Source organism: Bos grunniens, chromosome 19 (genome assembly GCF_055505025.1).
Source record: "Bos grunniens cultivar Pamir isolate PY7600 chromosome 19, Bosgru_T2T1.0, whole genome shotgun sequence".
Taxonomy (NCBI): domain Eukaryota; kingdom Metazoa; phylum Chordata; class Mammalia; order Artiodactyla; family Bovidae; genus Bos; species Bos grunniens.
Window position 1 is genome coordinate 45291662 of NC_141183.1, and position 25089 is coordinate 45316750.

General features: G+C 35.7%; 2 protein-coding genes across 7 annotated transcripts in view; one reads left to right on the forward strand and one right to left on the reverse strand.

The window, feature by feature from the left end:
- The first annotated feature begins 3050 nt into the window (after positions 1–3050).
- Positions 3051–25089, forward strand: part of SUZ12 (SUZ12 polycomb repressive complex 2 subunit) — a 39969-nt gene continuing 17930 nt past the window's right edge. The window contains exons 1-8 of one of the 5 annotated variants that reach the window (XM_086360213.1): positions 3051–3163; positions 3576–3662; positions 5985–6031; positions 6116–6180; positions 10423–10491; positions 18710–18759; positions 22075–22160; positions 24108–24339. In XM_086360213.1, the coding sequence (XP_086216339.1) occupies positions 3614–3662; positions 5985–6031; positions 6116–6180; positions 10423–10491; positions 18710–18759; positions 22075–22160; positions 24108–24339 (598 nt within the window). In that variant the 5' untranslated portion in view covers positions 3051–3163; positions 3576–3613. The other 4 variants (XM_086360214.1, XM_086360211.1, XM_086360215.1 and 1 more) reach the window with 4 other exon arrangements.
- CRLF3 (cytokine receptor like factor 3) overlaps positions 3943–25089 on the reverse strand; it is an 87193-nt gene continuing 66046 nt past the window's right edge. Inside the window, exons 8-9 of one of the 2 annotated variants that reach the window (XR_015148228.1) lie at positions 24872–25001; positions 3943–4081 (exon numbers count right to left, since the gene is read on the reverse strand). Coding sequence is in view for 1 of the 2 variants with exons in the window: in XM_086360218.1 (XP_086216344.1) it covers positions 24925–25001 (77 nt within the window). In the remaining variant the exon portion in view is untranslated. Of the gene's footprint in view, positions 4082–22882; positions 25002–25089 lie in introns of those variants that run through there. The other variant, XM_086360218.1, reaches the window with a different exon arrangement.

The following is a 25089-nucleotide window of genomic DNA, read 5'->3' on the forward strand; positions in this document are numbered from 1 at the left end:
TTGTATGGATAGAATGCTCAATAAATCTCAATTCATTCCTGCTTTTGCTTAAAATTAAACATAAAATCACTTGTCCCACAGTTTAAAACAAATGGGCATAGTAGTTATCTTCAGTTATAGGCCTCCCCAAATTCAGGTTTAGGTATTTCCACTGTGTCTCAGGTGGTTTCTCCTCCCTCAGGTTATTAGTGTCAAGTTTCTTTTTGTCCCAGGGGTTCTAACTATGCCTTACTACCACCCTTATTATATCTAGTTAAGCCTAGATAAACACACACACACACAAATCAGGGGTTTATTATGAAAACCCCATAATACACAGTGAATATTCCATGGTTCTTATATTTTTCTTTTCTAGACAAAGGGAAAAATATGCAAACTTTAAGTTTCAAACAGAACTGTTGAAATTATTTTTTCATACTAACTTTTATTAGGAAGGTTATTAATATTTTTACGTTGGAGGCCATTCCTTTTTAAAAATCAAATTTGATTATATATCTTTCAGAACATGTCAGCAAATACAACTTTAGTTCCCTCAAAGTGAGACTTAAACGTTCTTTTTCTTCTGATATAGCTCTTATTGGCTTACTCTAATAGACTCAATGCTTAAAGTGATGGGTCCGAGTCACAGCTCTGCCACTAAATGAGCAAGTGACTTAACCTCTCTGAGCCTATTTTCTCTTCTGTAAAATGAAAATAATGCCAGCTTCATAGGATCATTATGACAAATTGAGGTAACATACCTAAAAGAATACTCACAGCTATAAAGGTCAATATGATGGCCATTCTTTCCTTGCACACATATCTAGTCTGGTGCTAGGAAATATAAAAGAAAAGGTTAGTGGCCTTTGCTTTTTAGGGGCTTACCAATTCCAAATATGCATGAAAGCCAAAACAAACAAAACCCTTGAACGCAATTCAAATTCAGTGTGAGGCCGGGAACTAAATATATACCTGTCTTTGACCGTGAATTGGCATCACCAGTCTCAAAAACAGTTGCCACACCAAACTTAAAAAATAACAAAACAACCTAGTCACAGAAGTGACCAACCTTGAGGTGATCTATTAACATTTTATCTATGGAACATAATCTGATTAAGAAGATAGTAATGTGACCAAGATAACCCCCTAATTAATTCTAATTTGTTCGAGGTTTTAAGGATTTTTTTAGTATGCTACGTACATTCTGGACAAAGGAGAATACAAAAAGTGAGAATGTGTTATACAACTCTTCCATAGCATGGATAGCTTTGATTCTCATCATCAATACTGGTTAGCTACTGTACATTAAAACTACGCCCAGGGTGAAGCTTAGAATGCTATACCATCGCATTCTTAAAGGAAATACCTTTTAGCAACATCCTAAATCCTTTGGTTCCATTTCTCTATTCACTGAAAATTTACAATAACCTCTTTGGCTCTACCTGTATTTCCACCCTCCCCTTCAAAAGGAGAACCCTATTCTCCTAAATGATGAAGACGGGTAATTTTGTCAGTTATATTTACTCTTAGCCTTTAGGCTTATAACTTGATATTTTGTGATTTGCTTAGTATGCTTAGTACTCCAGACCTTGAATGAATTGATGAAACTTCATTTTCTAACCCTGTAAAGCTAAAGATGAGCAGTTTAGCAAGATCTAATACCCCACAAGCCTCTCAGTTCAGGAAAGGGTTATTTCAGAAATCTAAAGAACAAAACAAAATCTCTTCTTTATTTTGGCAGGGGGAAACAAAAAAATACTGAGTACAGAACAGTATAACACAGGACAGCATTCTGAACTTTTTGTCTGACTAAAAATACAGACTACTTAAAAACCAGCAACAGGTATACCTACTTTTGGATGTGTTTCTGAAATGCCAAATTTTATACTACATGCAAAACCTGCAGAGCTCACTTTCTTAAGTAGAAAATGCATTGATAAAATAAGCGCTTTGGTTATTTAAATAACCATTCCAAAGATGCCTGCTTCGTAAACAGCATTTTGAAATTAACTATAAAGGGCCCAACGCAAGCATTTAAAAAATATAATTGGAAGTATGAAATGGATCTGTGTTTATAGATTGCAATTTTCGAAGATAATATTTCATTTTAATGTAATACAAGACCACAGGATTTCAACTGGAAGGACGTCCTTAGAGATCATATTGCCCAACCTGAAATTCAAATCTCGGAGTATTAGCTCGACTCCAAACCAGTCCGGACCGGAAGCCTGAATCGGGCCTACGCATCTCTTTTTAAAAGAGACAGGCGAAACACCGGATTCCCTCTACAGTTTTTGAGCGCAAAATGAGTAGATTCTCAAGATGGGTGTAGATACTTCTAAAAAATCATCTAGTTTGTCCCTCTGACAACTCTTCTGGTGTCCGGGGATCAAATATCTAGGTTTTACTTCTAACATGTTGAGAAGCCACAACCTCTCTCAGTAAGCATCCTCAAGCTTCACCGCACCTTCAGAAAATCGTTTTCTTCATTTGATTTTTGGACATTCAAGCTCCCTAGAAATCGCTCCCTTTGGTGGAGCCCTGCGGCGTTCGAAAGAGCAGCAGCCGCAAGCCCTTGGCTGCCCCAGTCCTCTCTTGAGTCTCGCTGGGTGGGATTCGGCCAAGGGCGCCTTGAGGCACGTGGTGACGAGGGGACCAGGGAAGCGATCCCCGCCCTGCTAGCCCCTTAGACCAGAAGCGACCCGACCCGACCCGACCCGACCCGACCAAACCCCGAGGCAGGCCCCTTCCTGTGAAGTTAGAGACTCGACGATCCAGCTAGGATCTCGGTTCATTTAACAGGGCCCTCGCCCCCCAGTTCCTCAGAGGCCCGCCTCTCCTCAGGGGTCCTGTATACCCCGGGGGCGGCAACTGACGACGCTCAGAAGGCGAGAAACGGCTCCCTAAGCCGCTCGCTGGGTCCCTCTCTCCCCAGAATGCACCGGGGCCAGCAGGAAGGCCGCTCCGACCCCTAATTTTCCCGCGAATTCAGTTCAAAGAGGCGGCCGGGCCCGCGATCGGCAGCGCGCACGGGCCAACCAAGCCGCGCCTCCGCGAGAAGCGCCTCCGCGTGACTGACGGGGGAATCCGCGGGCCAACGGGCTGGGCGGCCGGGCGGCGCGCGCTCCCGCCGACCAATCAGAGCGCCGGGCGGGGGAAGTGGGCGGAGCGAGGCCAGGCTAGGGTGAGCGGTCTCTCGAGCGGAGCGGGGTTCTCAGGAGGAGACACTTTTTTTTTTCCTCCCTCCTTCCCTCCTCTCCTCCTCCCTTCCCTTCCCCTCTCCTCCCCTCTCTCCTCCTTCCCCCCTCGGTCCGCCGGAGCCTGCTGGGGCGAGCGGTTGGTATTGCAGGCGCTTACTCTCCGGGGCCGCCCGGCGGGTAGCTGGCGGGGGGAGGAGGCAGGAACCGCGATGGCGCCTCAGAAGCACGGCGGTGGGGGAGGGGGCGGCTCGGGGCCCAGCGCGGGGTCCGGGGGAGGCGGTTTCGGGGGTTCGGCGGCGGTGGCGGCGGCGACGGCGTCGGGCGGCAAATCCGGTGGCGGGGGCTGTGGAGGCGGCGGCAGTTACTCGGCCTCCTCCTCCTCCTCCGCGGCGGCAGCGGCGGGGGCCGCGGTGTTACCGGTGAAGAAGCCGAAAATGGAGCACGTCCAGGCTGACCACGAGCTTTTCCTCCAGGCCTTTGAGAGTGAGTGTGTTGGAGGCTTTGAGGGCAGGAATCTCCACTCTTGAAGCGTTAGGGGGCCGGGACACTCGTGCTGGGACCCCCTTCGTCTCCTGGAGTCGGTTTGATTCGGGAGTGGAGGGCGAAATTGAGGGGGCTGTTCCGCCTTCGGGGGTTACGGCTCACGGGGGCTCGAAGTCTAGGGGCTTTGGGGGAGATAGGCTAAGGGCTCCAGGTGAGGTTCGTGCCTCCCCAAAAGGTTTACACGCGAGCTGAGGCCGTGGGGCCCCGCGTTAAGAGCAGGCTGCTTTTAGGTGAGGAGGTCACGGTTGAACTGTACAGTTGGATCTGCGGTACAGGACGAGTTCTTGCTTTCTTTCATGCCTTCCGTACTCCAGAAGTACAAGGCTGTCGGTTATAGGTTCAGAGGAGCAAAATTAAGCCTGTGAACAGAGGAATGCAGTAAAATCGACCAAATTGTCAGTCTGAAATGCCTTCGCAAGAACTTGGTGCTGCACATTAACAGGGCACCTTTTGATGCTCTAAACCTTTCAAATCTTTCTACCCATTTAAGGGGGACGTAAAGTGAGACAGGTAGTGCTTAAGCAACTCACTTCTCTAGACACGCTTTCGGAATTCTGCCCGTTGTGTTTGTCTTCATTTCAGAATATTTTCTGATGTCAATTTCTGTTTTTAAGGTCTGTTTCGAGGGCAGAGCTACGACTTAATTTAGGAAGGGGGCAAGGTGTCTGGAAACAAACAATAGAATTTGTAAGAAACAGCATGACTATGAGTAACCTGCCCTGTTCTTTAATGAATATTACGTCCTGGTTGTTTTCTCTCTGCTTTGGTGTGGATGTTGTATCTGGATGATATTTAACAGCTAGATGTCTTACAGATACTTGAATAAACTCAATTCTACCACTCAATGTCTTTATTTACAATTTTCCGTGGCATATGTTAAGGGCATGGTATCAGCTGTGCTTGGAAAGATGTATTACATTGTTTAATACCCTTCTTTCATTCTCTCTCATTAGTGCTTCATGAAATTCTAATTGACATTTAATACAAGGAATTTCAGTTTTTATTGAAATGAGTATTGAACCTGCTTGAGAGAGATTTACATTATTCTCGCATTTCCTTAATACAGTTTCGGAAATCTGTAGAGGCTTTCAATTGGAAATATTAAAGCACAGTGATGACAATAAACATACATGTTTGTACTCTTTCTAAAACATCTCATCTCCTTTTAGTTCATTTGAGACTAAAACTTAGCTAACTAAAGATTGAGTGGAAATTTTAAAAAATTCTCTCTAAACATTATGAGGAGAGAAATCCTCGAAGAGTTTTATCTGTCTTGCTTTCTGATGAGTCTGCTTTGTAGAGATGAACTGTCATTAAGAGTTAGATTTGGAAAAAAAAAAAGATTTGGTCACAGAACAACTTGATTCTTCTCTAATATTGATCTTAGTTTCTGAGACGTGTATATGCTTTGATGTATTTACTAATACAGTCATTTTTATACTGCTTTATTTAAAGAAATATATTACTAACATGTCATTAATGTAACTGGTATTATGGTATTTGTGTATAAAAATATTTTCTATCTATAACCTACGTCCTTTGTAACACATTTACGTAAACAGAATTAAAAACATTCTGGGAATCTATTACTTTAAAAATGTGTTAGGATAGTATTTACATACTGAGGTAATATTTACTTGAGCAAAATAGAAACTTCAACTATAGCTAGAAATAAATTCAATGAAAATTTTAGCTGATCTGTGTTTTAGATTTCAGAACTAATTTTGCTCATATCTGTATTGGGACATCTATCTGGGTAACAGTTGTATTCTGTTTAAGTTGACTACTGGACAGACTTTTGAAAAGACCAATTAAAAAGTGAACATTTCATTTTTGTTATTGGCATCAATATGGAGTTCTTTTACGGAATCCAACTATCTCATTTTAGCTACTTTTTAGAAAGAGATGGGTTATTAATAGTTTATATTAACTAAGTTAAATGAATATAACTACTTCTCTGCAGTTCTGCATACAAACTCGTTTAAAAATAGCTGCCTTAGATATGCAAGGCTTAAAAACAAGATTATAGAGTACCTTAAATTTAAAATAAATGTAGATGAATTTTGTGAATGTGTGTTGTAGACTGAATGTCATTTAATGTAATTGTGCATACTAATTTTCTTGATGTAAATATTCAGTACATGATTTTCATATAGGTGATTAGTTTATATTGGTTATAACATGGCCTGGGTTGGTATTTTCTTAACAACTTAAGTAATGAGTGAATTTAGATAACATTTGGATTTTGTTTCTGTTACCTAGAACCAACGCAGATCTATAGATTTCTTCGAACACGAAATCTTATAGCGGTAAGTAATCAACAAAATTCATCAGCATTATTTTTTTCCTAGAATTTCATCTATTTAATTTGAATATTTTAACTTTTTTTATAGCCAATATTTTTGCATAGAACTCTTACTTACATGTCTCATCGAAACTCCAGAACAAACATCAAAAGGTACATTTTATGAATCTTATTTCAAGTTGATCAAACCATGTTAAAATTTTGTTTTAAAGTACGATCTCTAATGAAAGGTTAAATATGAAAACTGAGGTGAAAGAGTAATTGAATTGATTGCAAAGCAACTTTTTAAGTACCACTTTTGTAAATCCCAGTTGATTGCCAGTTTATTCCTGATAGAAATGATTTAGTAGTGAAGTAAATGAAGTGATTTTACTGACTGATGTTTTTGCTCTGTGCTAATAGTTTTTTTCAAGTTTGGTTGGAGTTGATTTAAATATTTACTAAATTAGGGCTCATGGGAACTTATCTTTGATACATAAGTTTACCAGTTAATGTCTGAGTATTTCTTTTATGTTCTAACAATAAATCTCATTTTATATTTTTGGTGGTTGTTTTATTAAAAGGGAAATACTTCTGAAGTCAGTAGGAGGAATGTCTTTAAAAACTTCTTAATCTTAATTACGTAGTCTTAAAGTGGAATCTAGAGGTGTCAGAGAACTTATTTTTACTTTTAACATTTAACCGTATATAATTATGGAATGCTAGTTTCTTGTTCTGTGCCCATGATTATTTATTGAGCATATCAAGTGAACAAAACTTTAAAGGAGAGAACCTTTACTAAGCATTTGGTATTGTTATAGTCTTGACTTAGGAAAACCATTAAGCTTTTCAGTAAACTTTGAAACTAAACTCCTTTGGAGACTCCTGCTGGTTACTAAGTAAGTATCAATGTTTTTTATGGTAAGACATAGTTCAGTTTTGTAGATCTATCTAGATGTATTTTGAAGGATTGAAATGTTAAAACCATTTGTCTTTTGATAATCCCTCTGGATCCAGAGAGAGATCATGCACACGCGATTGTGCGCACGCCTGCACATGTATTTAACTAGTGAAAACTGTCAGATTTGTAAATAACTAGAAAGAAAGCGATAGACTAGGCAGCAGAATTAAATATGTCAATTCTTTACCTGTCTACTCCATGCCAGGGTTCAGGAAACTTTTTATGTAAAGGACCAGATGGTAAGTACTTTAGGCTTTGTGGTCCAGTAAACAGAATTGAGGATATTAGGTAGTATATAGGTATTATACAAAAAAGAAAAACATATGTCAACGAATTTTTGATGAAATTCAAAATATAATGATTGAGTGCAGTGTATTTTTTTTTTTTTTTTTTTGGCCACATGGCCAGCAGGATCATAGTTCCCTCACCAGGGATTAAACCTAGGCTTCGGTGGTGAAAGCACTAAGCCCTAACCACTGGACCACCAAGGAATTCCCTACTGCAGTGTTTTATAATACATGCCTACTAGTAAGAAATGTGGAATTCTTTTATTTTTGCAAAGTGGAGTGAGGGGATAGTATTTAACATAATTGGGATTTAGAGTTCTCTGTTACCAAATCACTTGGAAATGTTTATCTGTAAAAAGCATTCTGGCTTATAGGCTGTGCAAAAACAGACAGTAGGCTGGATTTGGCCAGTGGTCCATAATCTGCAGACCCTTGATTTACTCTATAAAAGTAGGAGGATTTTATTAAGTAGTAAATTTTTCTTTCAATGTTTTTAATATGGAAATGAGATCATCTAGAGGATTTTCCTGGCCATCCAGTGGCTTAGACTTTGCAATTGCACTGCAGGGGGCACGGGTTCTATCCTTGATCAGGAAACTAAGATCTTGGATGCTGCCATGTGGCCCCCCCCGCAAAAAAAAAAATTACTGCAGTTATCATCTAGAATGCTATATGATTTTAAAGTGATAAAGTTCTTTAAAAGTAAACTTGGGTTAATCTATAAGTGGATTAAAGAATACATCATAATTGTTTATTAGACTGTCTGTGGGATTCATTTCTCTTGTCCTCTAATGAGTGGAAGCCATTTTAAAAATTTGGTAGTAGAAGTGAATTTTCTTGATTTAGTATCCCATAGGTAAAAAATTGTCTTTTGGGACAGATTCTAAGCAGTTTGCCAGCCAAGAGACATACACATTCCATTTAGTCTATTTTCCATGTAAAAATGCATTAGGAATCACTTTATTCTTTTGTTGCATGCTTGGCCTGTATAAGACACTGACTCATTTTTAACACTTATACTACAACTTAATATCTTCAAATGAGTGCTGTCTTTTTCAAAGTAGTTAGTGAATTTGGAAGGTGACAAATTTAGCCCAGTGATTGTGGTCTTTGTTCACAGTGTTCTTGAAACTGCTTTTACAAAATTGCTTTTAGTACTATCCCTTTACTCACCATGTTTTGGGAACTCCTTTTGTACCATTACAACAACATAATATTCATTGTTGGAATATACTTATCACTCCTTTTGACATGCAGGTGTAAGAGTAAATCTAGTATATTTGTAAGTCTTTTACTTTCGTTGCACTTCATAGAGGTATTCAGATTTTATAGGCTGCCACTACCCTGGCACAGTGGAAACACTGGTGAGGAGAGAAGGGTGTCTTATTGAGCCCATTTTACTAGGTTTCATGCAAGCTGCTTCTGAATCCTCCCTCCAAAATTTCCTGAAATTTCTTGAATTTTAATAATATTCTCCATTTTGATGACCTTTTGATAACTATATCCCTTGTTAAATCTGAGCTAGAGTAGCAGCACCTTTCTAAAAAACAGAAATACTTGGTGTTGGGAGGTGAGGCTGCTTTTCTGTAGTTGCCTATATGGTTTGTTTTGTTTATCCTAAGGAATGCTGGGTTGCTTGTATGATCTAACCTATTTCAAATGGTTGTTAATAGTCAGTTCTCCTATGTACAGTCTCCATAAAGTTGGAAGAGATGAACCTTGTGACCCACAGTCTTAACTTTTCTTCCCACAGACAAGGTTTCTTCTTAATCGTTACACAAAGATAAACATTTTATTCTTAAAAGTTTTCAGAAACTTTACAACCTCCTTAGTAGTACATTTCAGTATTTATACTGAAAAGTTCTTTGTAACTAGCCTAAAAGAATCATAGGTTTTTCTTCTTTCTTCTCTCTTATCTATGGAGATTGAAAATGTATTGCCATCCTTCTTAAAGAACTTCTTCCTATACTTTATCAGATGAAACTTTAATATTGAGGTTTTCAGTAACTCTAAAGGTAAAGAGAGAAGCTTTTTTAAAAAAGACCTTTTGTTAATGGAGGCTATTTATTCATCTGAAATATAGATTATATCAATTCTATTCTTCCTATCAGTGTTTTGCTATGATATATTTGCATCACCATTTCTCTGCTGATATTTTATTATAGGGTACAATAGCTGTTTTTGAGGAATGAGCATATTAGTAATTTCTAGTATCTGAATTCAAGCTTTACAAAGTAATTTATGTGGAATGCATGAACCTTTTTGAGTTCTAAATTTGAAGGGAGTATAAGAAATACTTGTTTTCCATTAACATATATGAGTCTAGTTTTTTAGCCTCTAAAAAATGTAAATAGTAGATTACCTTAAGAAGATGAGGCTTATTTTAGAATCCATTCATTCTTAAATTGCTTACTGAGGGCGTGGTTATTCTTAATTTAAGTTTCTATTTTGTGGAAAACTACTTTTTTCTCTTAAACTTATTAAGTGAAAAAGCTGATGATTTTGTTATGATTTGATGGTATGTCCTTTAAACTTCAAAGTTTTTTTCATGATGGTGACAACCATCTCTTTACAATGACATATTTAACTTTAGCCATTGCTGCTCATCTTTGAGGGTGTTTTACTATACTTCATATGTTTTATGGAATATCCATATTTGTCAGGTTACTTAATAGAAATATGAATGTTTCAAAATATACATAATTTGCATTTGTTTGGCTCAGTCCGACAGATGCTTGGCACCTACCAAGATTAAGGCAACATGCCAAGCACCATGTGGCTTTCCTTGAAGAAGACGAATCTCTGCCCTTTAGGAACTTATAATCTAATAGAAATAAAATATTTATTCAAGTTTCACATTTAGGAGACTAAATGTCAAAATAAGTATACACCAAGTTCCATAGGTAGGGAGAAATCCCTGTAGTTTTGGATTAATTACCCAAGGTTTCATAGAAAAGTTAGCCTTTGAAATGGGACTTGAAGGCTTGTTTGCTGTATTATTATATACACTATCTCAATAGTATTCATTGTTATGGCTAACCATCCATAATTTATCTTATTAAAAATAAAAATCACATACCCAGTTTGCCTATTATAGTGACAATAAAGTATAATCTGTTTGTTTTTCCCAGTTGAGAAGTGATTATTTTGTTTATCTGTTTCTTCCAGGAAAACATTTAAAGTTGATGATATGTTATCAAAAGTAGAGAAAATGAAAGGAGAGCAAGAATCTCATAGGTAAGATAACCTATCAGTTTACATTAAGTGACAAACTTGAGGAAAAAAGAAAAAGTACAGTGATCATTTTCATTTTGATCACCTCAATATTGTAAGGAGTTAGAGCGAACTTTAGAAGTCATCTGATCCAAACTCATACACAAATCAGGGATTACTTCTGTAGCCTCCCTGGCAGAGACTCCCTTCTTAAGCCTTATCTTGAATATCTCCAGTGCTGGAAACTCACTGTTTTCTAAGGCAGTTCTATTCATTATTATTTTTCTCTACTACAATTTCTTGCATTTTGAATCAAAGTTTCTGTAACTTTTGCAGTTAGTATTAATCCTGCTACCTCATCTGAAGAAAGATGGAGGCTCATGTTTATGGTATACTCAGCTGTACTTGAGGTGCTGTGCCAAGTGCTTCACACGATCACATCTTTACTAAGGAATCATCTACAGTTCTGAGAGAGGCACTTTTTTTCCTTTTTTCATCCTTCCTCTTATTGACGTCCTTCAGACAAAATATTCTTAACTGTCATTTATATTTGAAATGTATTTATCACATGATAGTTTCAGAAACCTGGCCTTTTGGACAGAACCTTAATGTGTATTTTCAAATACGATTCCCAGAAGTAATCCCTAAATGTTCCCAGTAGCTTAATATCTCCCTAGGCTAGACAGATGCTTCCAATCCTAGACGGTAGGTATCTACTTACTCTTTGATAAGTAAAGAAAGTTGAGTATTATTCTAAAGAGAAACAGGGACTTGGGTGGTATTTGTTTATTCATTGACTACTTTTAGGGGAGAATGTAGAACTAAAAATACTAGATTTTTTAAAAAATGGAATTGAGAAAACTGCCACATGGATTTTTCTTTTTCTCTTGAAGTTTTAAATCATACCTTATCAATTTAGATAGGATGTACGTTAATTCAATGATGTTTTATTTATAGTATCTTGTTTCTGTGACTAAGAGATGTCATTTTTGTAATTGCTTTTAAGTTCGTCTTTTTGGTTCGGTTATTATTTGAATTTTTTTTTTAATCTCATTTAAAAAATGTTTGCAGTCTTGTAGGACTGAAGCGTAACTTATATTTTCCTATCTAGGCAGTCTTGATTTGTAAATAAACTTTGATGGTTCATTCTAGAAGCTGAGATCCCAAATCTTTACCTAATTGATTACTGCCCAAGAAATACCTTATAGTATTGGTTTATATAGACTGAAAATATGCTCAGTGCATGCACCCTCTGTTCTTTGCTTGAATTTCTATTCCAAATCCTATCTGTTCACCTGCCCTGGAAAGATCTTTTGGGACCCTCTGGGCCTTTTGTAGTTAAAGTGTGAAGCTATAGTCAGAGCCTGACCATACATCCTCTCTTCTTTTCTCCTAAACACCTTAATAGTTTGCCCTCAGGTCTTCTGAGGCTTGTGTGAGAAGGAAGAGTGAAAACAAAAAGAAGAAAACTTGAACATTTCTTCATCTCCCCCATCAAGGTTCTACCTTCATCACTGCTAAACGTGACTACCATCTCATTGTGACCTTGGCTTTGATAAATATTACAGAACTTCTCTTAGAGTGTGTGTTGTGACGAAGATAGATTATTATACTGGTACTCACCAAATAATTATATTCCTTTTGACCCAATGAGTTTAACAACTCTGCCAGTACTGTAACAGGGGTATTGTTGACCAACTCACAGAAACTTCAGAGAGTTGCATAGAATTCCTGCTTGTAATTTTGAAAATAGTCTAGGATCTAACTGGGACCAGTGAGTTGGTCATTTCAGCTCCCCAAGATCTTTTTAAACAGACCTATCAGTGTTGGAGCTGACCATGCTTGCTTAATACTCAGCAAGGCTCTTCAGGCCCATGAGGTATTGAATTACTGTACTCGATGTTCCACCCCCACCCCCCACGCCACACATACACTCCATCTTTATGAATGTCTCATTGTTGCTCCCAGAGTCACTAAAATTAACTGAGAAATTGGTTCATTTTAAGTTTACCCGCAAGGCCCTATGTTACTAAATTCCTTCAATGTATTTTGCATCTCGAATTAGGCATAATCCTGCCATTCTACTAAACTTTATTATCACATAGGATTCTAAGTTCCCTAGACAGCAGTATATAATGTCAGCACTATAAAACCTTGCTTGCAAGATCTATTGTCAAAGTCTCTTATGGGAGAACAAGGTAAATCTTTGTTGTTCCATGAAATTAATTAGTAGACATTAAAATCTTAAATCATTTACAAATAAAGTATCTCCCATCTATATTTTTATTCTGTACTATCTTAAACATAAAGCTCTTACTCAGTTTAATTGGATCCTGGATTTGTTCAGTAGCTATAGTTTGGATAGATTCCATTGGAACTCATGTTCTTTCAGTACTTCAACAGTCTTAATGTCTCCACTCTCAAACCCAATGCATTTCATTCCGCAAAGTTCCAGGAGACTGTTGAGATACCCCAGATACTGTAGTACTACAGCCCAAAGATTAGAACAGTCACATCCCTGATCTATTTATCACAGTTGTAGAGACTTAAAAACAAAACCAAATTCCTGGCATTATCTGTGCAAAGTGAAGTTGGTGTTGAAGGATCTTGGTTTTTTGTACTTTAACTCTACAGTTATCTTACTTGTCACAGATAATGGCAGAAATTTATTAGAGGAGAAGCTGATGGAATAAAAGAAACATGGGACATTTCATGGTTTTCACTTCTTTAAGGTATCAGTCAATTTGTGACAGTAGATCAGGGTTGCATTTGTAACCTTAAAACTCAATAGTAATACCCACCAACTGTGAAGATTATTTCTTTTGTTGTACCATGGCTTTTGCAAACTCCATAGCAATTAGCAAATTTTAGAAATTCATAGTGGTCACATCTCTAGTATCTATTTTTTCCTAATCTTTTCTTGCTCTTCTGGTGTGGTTATGTATATTTAAAATGTCTTTCTTTTTAGAATTTGTGATATAATACTTTGTTCTGTCCTCTCCATCTCTTGTTTCTGACTTGCCGGTATATTGTGGATTTTGAATTTTGAGTTTTGACCAAGCACTACGATTCATTGGTATAAATCTCTGATCTTTCTGTAGTAGTCTGTTTTAGCAGGATCCCAGGGAGTCTCTTGGGCTATTAATCCTACCAGTTTGGGAATTCTCTAGTCACAACTCCTGACTTCTAAGTGCATCTCCACTGACTGAAAGGTAGCATGAAAAGATTTCCAAATTGGAATTGCTTCCAGAAATATTTCCTGTGGTCAAATTAGAAGCATTTCCACTTAATCATTTTCCATTCCTGGTCCTGTTAGTAGCTGGAGAAATTCCTTCCAAAGATAACTGAAGTAGAACATCTACTAGGTATATTTCCAAGCCTATGTTTTTAGTAGGTTGAAAAGGTGCCTTCCATCACTTTATGTTGTTGTTATTACAGCCTAAACTTTTGAGTTAATAATCTTCCTTTTCTTATCATCTTTTTGTACTGTAACAAAATTTGGATCTATTTTTTTCTGGGATTCCCACTTCCTTCATGTACTATGTCCCAGACACTTTACTAAGACCTAGTGGATATAATGGTAAGCGAAACAGATGAAGACCTGCCTTTCTGGAGTTTATCAGCATTTAGGGAAAAAGGCATAATCGTATAATAAATATAAGTGCTGGGAAGTAAAAGTAGACACATAGGGAAACTATGGCTGTATGAGGCAGGAGAACCAGCTCTTGTTTGAGAGTCTAATTTGGGAATAGAAATGTTCAATGAGAGCTTCCCTGAAGGAAGAAGCTGAGATTTGAAACATGAATATAGGAGTAGAATGAAGATAGAGGGTGAGCAGGTAGGTGACTCTAGATAAAGGGAATGTAACATCACTTGAGGGCAGTGTAGCTGTAGAGAGATAACATTTGATGAGACTAGAGCAGATGGCCATGACCAGATAATGCAGGACCTTGTAGGCTATTTAAGGTTGTTGGTCGTTATGCTAAGAAAGCTGTAAATTATTTTAAATAGATGTATTGCATTAATGGTGTTACTCTAGCCACCTCTTTTGTAGGTTTAGCTGCATTTTTAAAACTTCAAGCTGCTTCTTAAGTTGATTATGTCTTTTTCCACCGTAATAGGGTCTGATGTCTTCCTCCCCTTTCTCTCTTTTTTTAACAATTCTGTCTTGATTGTAAGTTTTGAAGTTGTTTACATATCAACATCTTTTCAGACTTAAGTTTTAATTGTTCCTTTTTTAGAATCTGGGCCGTAAATTTCTTTGTACCTATGTACTTCTGAAGGTGCCTTATCATTCACCACTAATCATATATGATTCTTAAAATCTAGGTATTTGAAAACAGATTTTTTTCCCCCAAAACAATCATATCTTTATTGACTTTTTTTCTGAATACAGCGGCTTTTTACTTAAGTCTTAAGGAAAATAAACATCTTTTAGAAACAGCTTGATACACACAGTTTACAGTGTGAAGCAATATACTAATAAGAAATGCTAGTCATCTTAATGTTTACATCATAACATTAAATGTAACTTAGCTTATCATCACACTTGACCTGTTTTGAGGTCGTATAGCCATGACTCTAGAAATGAAGTCTTAAACCTGCCACTGTCAGATTAATGTGTAGAAATTTGAGGCGCTAATCTTGGTTTCTTTCCTGCATAAAAATGTTGATCCTTCTGTGGGATCTGTCTACTCCTAAAATTTGAGTTTCCTACATGAATCTCATCTCAAAATATTCATCTCTTATAAATTTAAATTTACTTAACCTTATTCTGCAGACTGCTTTACAATGTCAGATACTTGTCAATTACTTGTGCTTAAAATCTTATCCCCAAATTTCACATTCCTCCTCTAGTTTCCTGTTGCCATATTGCTTTCTTCCTAAGAAGATAAAAATAGGAAATACATCAAGAAGATGAACCAAATCCTTATCTGATACTTTATTCTGATCATCTAAGCTGGATTCTGTGCTGCCTAAGACCAGATAGGCTTGACCAGGCCTACATGTTTCTTTCTTCCCTTCCTCTGATCCAGCTTAACCAATTAAGATGTAGACACAGTAGCCACAAGAGAGGGAAAAGGGTAAATTAGAAAGGGAGAGAAAACTGTCCTCTTTCCTTGGACTAAACCACCGGTGAAAGGGATCAACTCGGCCTCATTGTTTCATTGTATTCAAGGCACATATCAGAGTGTTTACTTTTAGGAGAGTGTTTTCCCCTAGGGGAAATTATGCATAGCAAATCACATTCCCAAATTTGTTTTTTAAACTGGTTAATTGAAATTTGGAATTCCTTTTCTCAAACAATGTTATATGGTGGCTGAATGGATCTGCCATCTCATTTAATTTGTAATGTACCATTTAAAACCGTGCCTCAAACCATCCTGTGGTGACCTTTTTGTTAGTTTTTAATTTCCAATCTTTTGTAGATGGATACTTTTTGTAAAATATATTGATCACATACTTTGATGTCATGGCAATGCTAAATTTCTATAAAAATGGTTAAAGTCTAATTCTCAATATCTTGCCATGTGGCATGGTAAGTTTCTCCAGTGATCTCAGTGGGTAGACCAGGTTTTGAATAACACTAATATAAAGTGTTTTCTCCGAGAAGGCAATGGCACCCCACTCCAGCACTCTTGCCTGGAAAATCCCATGAACGGAGGAGCCTGGTAGGCTGCAGTCCATGGGGTCGCAAAGAGTCGGACACGACTGAGGGACTTCACTTTCACTTTTCACTTTCATGCATTGGAGAAGGAAATGGCAACCCACTCCAGTGTTCTTGCCTGGAGAATCCCAGGGATGGAGGAGCCTGGTGGGCTGCCGTCTGTGGGGTTGCACAGAGTCAGACATGACTGAAGCGACTTAGCAGCAGCAGCAAAGTGTTTTCTGGGTAGATCAATGCAAGGTATTTTTGTTGTTTCACAGTTGGAACCTAGGATCGAATTTCCTATAAAAACAATGTAAATAATTTTAGAAGTACCACAATATAATGGGTCCTGATCCCTGACCTTTTAAAAATCTTTCCTTTTGAAAATCATTTGTTGAGTGCCTTTCTGTAAGACGTTGATAGATACAGAGGACACTGATATGTTAAAAGAGAACGCGTGTGAAAAAATTGTGACAAAAAATGGTAAATACAAGTGCTTATCAAATAAATTAAGCTCTGGGATGATTGGGGATGGGGTCTTTGTAGAAGGGGAAGCAAGTATTTTGATGGATTCTTTAGTCTTTCATCCATGCCTCCCAATCTTCATTTTATAGATACCAGGTCATAGCTAATAACTGGAGCCAGAATTCAAACTTGAATTTGCCTCTATTTTATCATTCTATTCTACTTTCTTATATGAGGCTTTAGTAGGGCTAAAGAAAAATAGGAACCATGTCACAGACAGCACTTAGACAAAAGTTTTGGCAGTTGGGGACCCATTAGGAAATTGGAGAAAGAAATGATTCATTTAAAATGATGTTTTAAGAAAAATTAACCTGGCCTTTAGTATGTATGTTTAACTGAAGCAACTAAGAATAGGGTAGGCTGGTTGTGACTAACGAATTATCTTACAACATGTGGAAACTGTGGAATATTTCTCTCAGTTTCTCAGTTTTTATTTTGGAGTTTCACCCGTTCTGCATTATAAGGTTTTGTTTACGGAACAGTTTTTTATAGAAAAACGCTAGTTATCTTTTAGTAAAATGGCTTGTAGAGTTTATACATGGTGTATATACTTTTAAAAAATCAAGTTGGTATATAATTAACATTCAGTATAATACACTCACCTTAAGTGTATATTTTGAGTTTTGACAAATGTATGCATTTGTTTAACTGTAACCACAATTAAGATATAGAACATTTTCATCACCTTGGAAAAAGTCCTTTGAGCTCATTTACATACAGTTGATCCTCTTAATGTAATTTTTAAAAAATTTTTCAATACTTTAGTTACAGTTACTAATTTTTCCTTTGTGTTTATGCTTTCTTTTTTTTGTGTGTGTGTGTTTATGCTTTCTAACTCTGCTTGAACCCTTATACTTCATAGTCATTTTGTTAGTCTATTGATATCCTAGCTTACTTTTCTTAGTACCATTCTAGAAATGCCCTTCAGGACTCCCACCCTGTATTTTTTTAGCATACACTTTCATGGATTATCTCACTAGAAAATAGAGGCATCCTCACATCTTCTTTTGAAATATCTCACTTAACCTCCTATTGCGCTAATACTTGGAGTCCTGGGCACAGTTACAGAACTAACCTGTTAGTAATATGGCCTCATTTCTGACCATAGCTCGTTCCTCAACGCTCTCTTGCCTCAAAGCCTTTATATAACTGTTCCCCTCTGGTTATATGAATGCATAGATTGTCACCATCATTTTTAAAAAAAAAAAAAGGTACCCTTTATTGAACCATATTGTGCTTTTACTATTTTACTTTGATTCTTTACACTAGTAAATTTCTTGAGTAAGGGTTCAGTACTGCTTCCCTTTTTCCAACATCTGTTCTCTATAGCCCTCTATAATCTGGTGTCTGTATCACATGACAGAAACTGTTCTGGAAAGTTATGAATGGCTCCCGATTTAAAGATAGATTGCTCTTTGCCAGTTTAAAGCTACTACAAAAGCCTGTTGATGTTTTCATTTATCCCAACTTAATAGTTTTTCCATTGTAGTAAATAGTTTTCAAAACAAAGGCTCATTATAGTTTATGCTTCCTTTTCATTGCTTATAAAACTAAAAGTGAAAATGACATGTTGAATAGTAACAAATTGATAGCATATTTGTGATTGTGTATTTCATCCCTCATTAAAGTAGAAAGTGATGGTTCTGCATAAGTTGTTAAGGAGGTTGAAATTCTGTAGCTTGAAAATACACTTGAGTATTGAGTAGCATGGATTCAGCTATTGTTTAGAGGGATGGGAAGGGAAATCTGTCCCTGTTTTACAGGTAGAACACTAAAGCACTATAAATTATCTTGCTTCTTATTTGGTGGTCTCTTTCTGCCTTGCTTCTTTGGTGTTTTTTGTTTCTATTTGTGTGGTGTGTGTATTTCAATGTGTATAGACACACTGTTGAGGATGTCATACTTAACACGGGAAGCATGGAGTCAGTGGGCTTGAATAGAGTTAAGAATTAGCCAAATGTTTATAAATGAGCTGAAGTAGCTTTGATTTCCGTGTTATATTTAAAGTCTAAGTTATTTTTGTTATAGCATATTAAAGTAGTAAAATTTTTTATTTGTTCTGTTTAGCTTGTCAGCTCATCTGCAGCTTACATTTACTGGTTTCTTCCACAAAAATGGTATGTATTTCAAAGTAAACTTACTGGCAGTCTACAGCAGCACACCTTTGTGAATGCAAAAAAACCCACAAAACTGTAAATTTGTAAAATTATATTTAATGGAAAAGATGTTGATTCTGATTATTTAATTTCTCTTTAGTGGATTTCCCCTGCAATTTCAGTTATGGCTTTTGTGGTCAATAGTGGAATATGGAGGATGTAACTTATAACTCATTAAACTTTTAAAGTAGTAGTTCTTAAGTCTTAGTCTGGTGGAAACATTTTGACAGTTTGTTTGAAATACATATACCTGGACCCTCTAAGGCCTCAGATCTAGTAGGGTTTTGGTGGCGTTTAGGAGTCTGTATTTTAATAAGGCATGAAGGTAATTCAGAAATAGGTTGTCTGAGAAACAAGTTTTAAGAAACTACTTTAAATAAAGAATGTGTATAACTGAGTCACTTTCCTGTACGTCAGAGGTTGGCACAACATTGTAAATCAATTATACTATTATAAAAATAAATAAAAAACTGTCTTAAAAGCTTTTAAAAATTGTAGGTCAACCTTGTACATACATAAGATTGTGCTCAGCACCTGGTTTCCTTATAGCTTTCTTGCTGTCCATTTAAGTTATGAGTGGATTTTTAAATTGTTAAAATAATCAGTATTTTGTGGGTTCATTCTTGAAGGTAAACATTAGCTTATCTAAATAGATGAAATTCCACCTCTTAAAACTCAATCATACCTTTTAGGGCTCCAAGTATTGCAGTTAAAAAAAAACTGTATAACATTATCTTACCCAACTCAGAGCCCTCATCTTTCCAGAGATCACCAGTAGAAAATATGGGAAAGATTTAATAAAATGAAATTTCTTAGATTTTGTTATTTTTTATTTACAATGTTTTTCAAACTTTAAATTATAAAGGCGGTGAGAATTTTAATTAATTGCCTCAGAACCTGGAATAGGGATAAACATTTTGAATTTTTTTCTTAATGACATTTTATGGAAAAACCCAAACAAACTTTGTGGCCATCCCAGTACTAAGCTATAACAACTGAAACGAGTACTGCTAACCAATGGGATATATCAATATGTTAGATACTGTAAAAGGAAAATTATATAGTCCTGAATGTTACTTCATTAAAAAAAGGTGAAAGGATACTGGGAAAAGTTTCAGTTGGTTTCAAAATGGATAAAATGCCTCTGGGCTTGTCCATCTTAAATTATATGTGTATCCTTTAATATAATCATGCAATGTAATAAAATCTTTATAAGAAACAGGTCAAGTTTTTCATCCTTGGTATTGTTTAGTAAGAAACAAAGTGTAATAATAAATAGAATGGTTATATTAGAACAGTTTGATAACTAGTCAAGTTTTTAATGTAAGAAATTTGAAGTCTGGTCATACCCTATTAGTCTGGTCATATTAGCAGCTAATGTAACTTCTAGTTTTGTCTTAGACCTGGTCTGTTTTTTTAATAGAAGTAACCTGAGTGGCATTTTCATGTTTTTTTTCCTAAATCATTTATAATCATCTTGTAGAGTTCTTATTTTTAATCATTCATTGTATTTGATATCCTGTGGTACTTAAAAAGTACATGAATTCTAATACTTTAGAAGCTCATAATTTGAATTTTATAGGTTTGTTAGCCCTTTGTTCTCAGGTACTTCTATAAACATAAATTACTCATCACTGAAATTATTGGTGGATATTAATTGAATACTATTTACTAACATTATATAAGTAACAGTAATTTACTTGAATTAATTAGTTGACATAAACTGCCACATGGTATGATCATTTTTTTCCTGTCTATATGACAGAACAGTTCAAGAGTTGGTCAGATTCACTTAAAGTTTTTTTTTCTTGATATTACTGGAATAAATGAGAAAGTAAACTGTCAATACTTCTATTTCCAGAAAGTAATTTCCCATTAAAACTTTGAAATTAGTGGAGGTTGGAAAGAAGCAGATATATTGCCTCTCTTGTCTATTCAAGGTATATTTGTAGTTTTTTTTAAGAAGTAATATTTTTAAGAAACCAGGATAGAAAAATAACATCAAGATCCCTAAAATATTATTTTTTCTTTTGTTTTTGAATGAAGACTTGTTTAACAGTTACTACTTATAACTGCTTAGAATGAATACACAGATTATCAGGGTACTATTTTCGTGGTGAGTATTGTTCAGAGAGTATTTTTGTTATTGCATTTTGGACATTTGGATATTTTGGGTATGTTAAATTATCTTTATCCTGGATACAGCTTTCAAGAGACTGATTCAAATGTATTTTATGTATATACCCTGAGTAAGAAGAGTGTTTCTAAGCAGAAAAAGTGTTGCCTAAAATTTCAGAACAAAGATTATTTCTTTGTATATGGGTTCATCTATAACATATATATGCATGTGTATACATATATAACATAGTAGTTCTGTATATTGTTGAAACTTAATGATAAATGAATGATAAAATATGGTTTTGGACTATTAGTGCCTTTGGGATTAAAGATAAGTTGTAGGGAAGTATTCTGGAACCTTAATTGGCAGAAGCCTTTTTTTAAAGTTCATTGATAAAGAGACTATATACTATCACTTTAAAATTAAGATTCCTAAATTCTGTAAACCAAGAGATTCTCTTAGGTAGTAAATAATATCTTGATTTTTGCTATCCCATTTAGGCTTTAAAGAAATTCTTGGGGAGGGAGCAGGGTTCAGAATGGGAAACACATGTACACCCATGGCTGATTCATGTCAGTGTATGGCAAAATCCACTACAATATTGTAATTAGCCTCCAATTAAAATAATTTAATTTTAAAAAGAAAAAAAATTTGTAATAAATGGGGAAAGAACCTGAAAAAAAAAAGATTGTGGGGGAAAGGTCAAAAAATAGCTTGCTTTCTTGTGAAATGATAATATGTTTATATTATCATAAATAACTTATGTTTAATTTTTTTTTTTAATCCTTTCGGTTACAAGTTTTGGTCAAATCAGAGAGCCTTTTAGTTTAGACATCTGAGCATTCAAAATGAAATGAGAGATAGTAACCAATTCAATTTAAATACATCTTAAACTAGGATATTTTGCTAATAGATTTTGGGAGAAAGAAAAAAATGTTTATTTTGTGTCTTACCTATCCTGAACTATTTCATTTATGCTTTCTACTAAGAAGCTTTAACTGTATTTGTTAAATTCGGAACTGATTGTGGAGAAAAGGAATGAGTAAACTTGTGAGAAGACTTCATTATAGAAAGTCTTTGTTTGAAATTCTCAGACATCTTAGGAAAATGAGTACTATTTGTTAAAATAGAGTTTGAAGTATTGTTTTTCTATTTAGATAAACCATCACAAAATTCAGAAAATGAACAAAATTCTGTCACCCTGGAAGTCCTGCTTGTGAAAGTTTGCCACAAAAAAAGAAAGGTGATGTATAAAGTGATACTGGTGAATTAAATGGAATAATTTTTTCATTAAATATGTTTATGCAAATATATGTGTTTTTAAACTATGTGGTTGTTGTTCAGTTGCTAAACCATGTCCGACTGTTTCGCGACCCCATGGACTGTAGCTCGCCAGGCTCTTCTGTCCATGGGATCTCCCATGCAAGAATACTGGAGTGGGTTGCCATTTCCTTCTCCAGGGGATCTTCCTGACCCCGGGATCGAACTCAAGTTTCCTGCATTGGCAGATGGATTCTTTAAAATACGTTGATGGCTGAATTGTAAAATTGATAACCTCTTTTGCCAACCTCCCATGTCTTCAGGTTTTTCTAATCTGACTGTAGGTATCTGCATAAAACTTTGTTATGGAAGTATGACAATGTGGGGGAATAAGCTTATTTTTTAGCATCTTAGGACATAAATTCAGTTGCTTCCTGCTACTCTAATCTCTTAGCTTGTTTTTTTTTTTTTTCACCTTAGCTATTTAAACACACTGGTATTTTAAATAAGGGCTAAAAGAGAGTTTTTCCCTAAAGGATTATCTTGTACCAGTACTTGCAGGCAAAGAAATTCTGCTGGTAGCCTTATCAGTCATTAACTTGTTACTATATTGCTTCAAAGTTTTATTAGCAAGATGAAATCATTTTACCATAGAAACAAGTGTTATGCTGGTTAAATTTCCTGGGCAACCCACCAAAGCCAGTAGGTTTACTTTTAGTAGCCTTGGACGTCCTTGGGTGTTTTAAGAATAGGAGGGACTTCCCTGGCATTCCAAAAATTTAGGACACTTTCACCTCTGGGAGCATGGGTTCTATCCCTGGTTGAGGAGCTAAAAGCCCATAAGCTGTGGGGCAAGGCCAAAAAAATGAATAAGAATGATCTGTATAGAGGTTCCTATTGCTAATGCTCTTCCAAAATCATAGTAAGATAATGTGGTAAAAACTGTGCTAGAGATATGGAGTAGACCAAAGTGATGAGAGATAGCAGTGTAAGTGTTATATTAAAAACTCTATTAAAGTTAGTCAATAATACTCTCTAGTCCCCCAAACCGCACACACAGTAAGTAGTAATGTGAAAATTCTTCAAGATATATTATTATTTAGGCAAAACAGAAATGACTATAACTATAGTATGATCCTTCTTGTGTTAAGAAAAGGCATAAATATTTTTTTCAAAGGATATGCACAGCCACTTGGTAATATTAGTCCTCTCTAGAGTATAAGAACTGGGGTGACGGAGACTTACATTTTTCCCATTTTTACAGTCTTGTAGAACAGAATTTTAAGACTATAAGCATGTATTCTGTTTGTTTTAAAATAGAAGGTACCTAAAATATGTTCTGTATTTTCTTGTTATAAAGGTCTTCTGCATCTTGCAGTTTTTCGGCTTTGCTCTTTCAGCATAGCCCTAGTTATATAAAGACAGAACACTACTCATAAGATGATTAATATTACTTCTTATAGACAATATATTTCAATATATGGATTTACTGTTTCTTAAGGTTGTTGTCAGTAGGGTTATTGTAATCATCTTTTTTCATTTCTAATGATCCTGTTTGTTATTTTGTTAAAAATAGAATATTTAAGGGAAAAGAGTAGTTTACATGAGTTGTATGTAATATTTCAAGCATGGTTTTAGTTCTGTATTTCTAACTTAACACTTTAAGATGACCATCAGCTAAATATAAGATATACTATATCATTATTTTCATTATATTCAGGAAGTCCTCAATTGTGTTAATATTTGAAAGATAGTTGATTGATATTGTCTTTGTGCTTCATCACAATTTTCAGACCTTTGTTTAGAATCTTAGCATGCCATTTGGAAATCATGCCCTAAACTGTACTTCCTATAGCTGTGATTAGAGGTTTTATTATCATTCTTATCATTGCATATACATAAATAAATATAATAATCTTTGCCTTTGCAGGATGTAAGTTGTCCGATAAGGCAAGTTCCTACAGGTAAAAAGCAGGTGCCTTTGAATCCTGACCTCAATCAAACAAAACCTGGAAACTTCCCATCCCTTGCAGTTTCCAGTAATGAATTTGAACCTAGTAACAGCCATATGGTGAAGTCTTACTCATTGCTATTTAGAGTGACTCGTCCAGGAAGAAGAGAGTATAATGGGATGATTAATGGAGAAACCAATGAAAATATTGGTAATTTTTATTTTAATAATTTTACTAGATTTTATTGTTGGAGATTAAGATGAACTGTAAAAATGATTGAAGTAGTGCATCTTCATAGTACTCATAATTGTGTACAAAATATTTCTTTATTTCTTTTTTAGTCATTTTAATAATTGTTTAGAGGGGAAAATGATGTAGAACTAGAAGTTACTGCATGTGCTCTAACAACATGGCCTTTATTAGGAAATCTCTAATGAGATAATTAATTTTATGGTAGATTGGCCTGGTGCTTACACTATTGGTTATTGTGCTATACTAGGTATTTAATTTATAAAGTTTTCATTATTATATGGTGAAACATTTCATGTAGTAAAAAAATACATGTATATATTGAACACTGGATGGAAAAGACTGGTATTTAAATTAGTCTCTGAGCAAATAATTCATCCCTTCCCCCAGCATGTGAAGAATTTCATACATACAGAACATTCAAAAGAATTTGGTAGTGAACAACTGTTTATCTACCACTTAGATTCTACAGTTAACATTGTATTATACTTACCACATATCTATCCTTCTATCCTCCACACTGTTCTGAATCCACCTTTGAGGTAACTATTCATATAACATATAGGTGCTCAGGACACAAATATGATTAAGAAATCCAGTCCCATCTTCCAAAGGCTCATAACCTAGAATACAGGGATAAACATAAAATATAATTGCAGCTAAATGATCCATGGTATAATAGAGGTATTTTTGAAGGTTAGTGGAGAAATA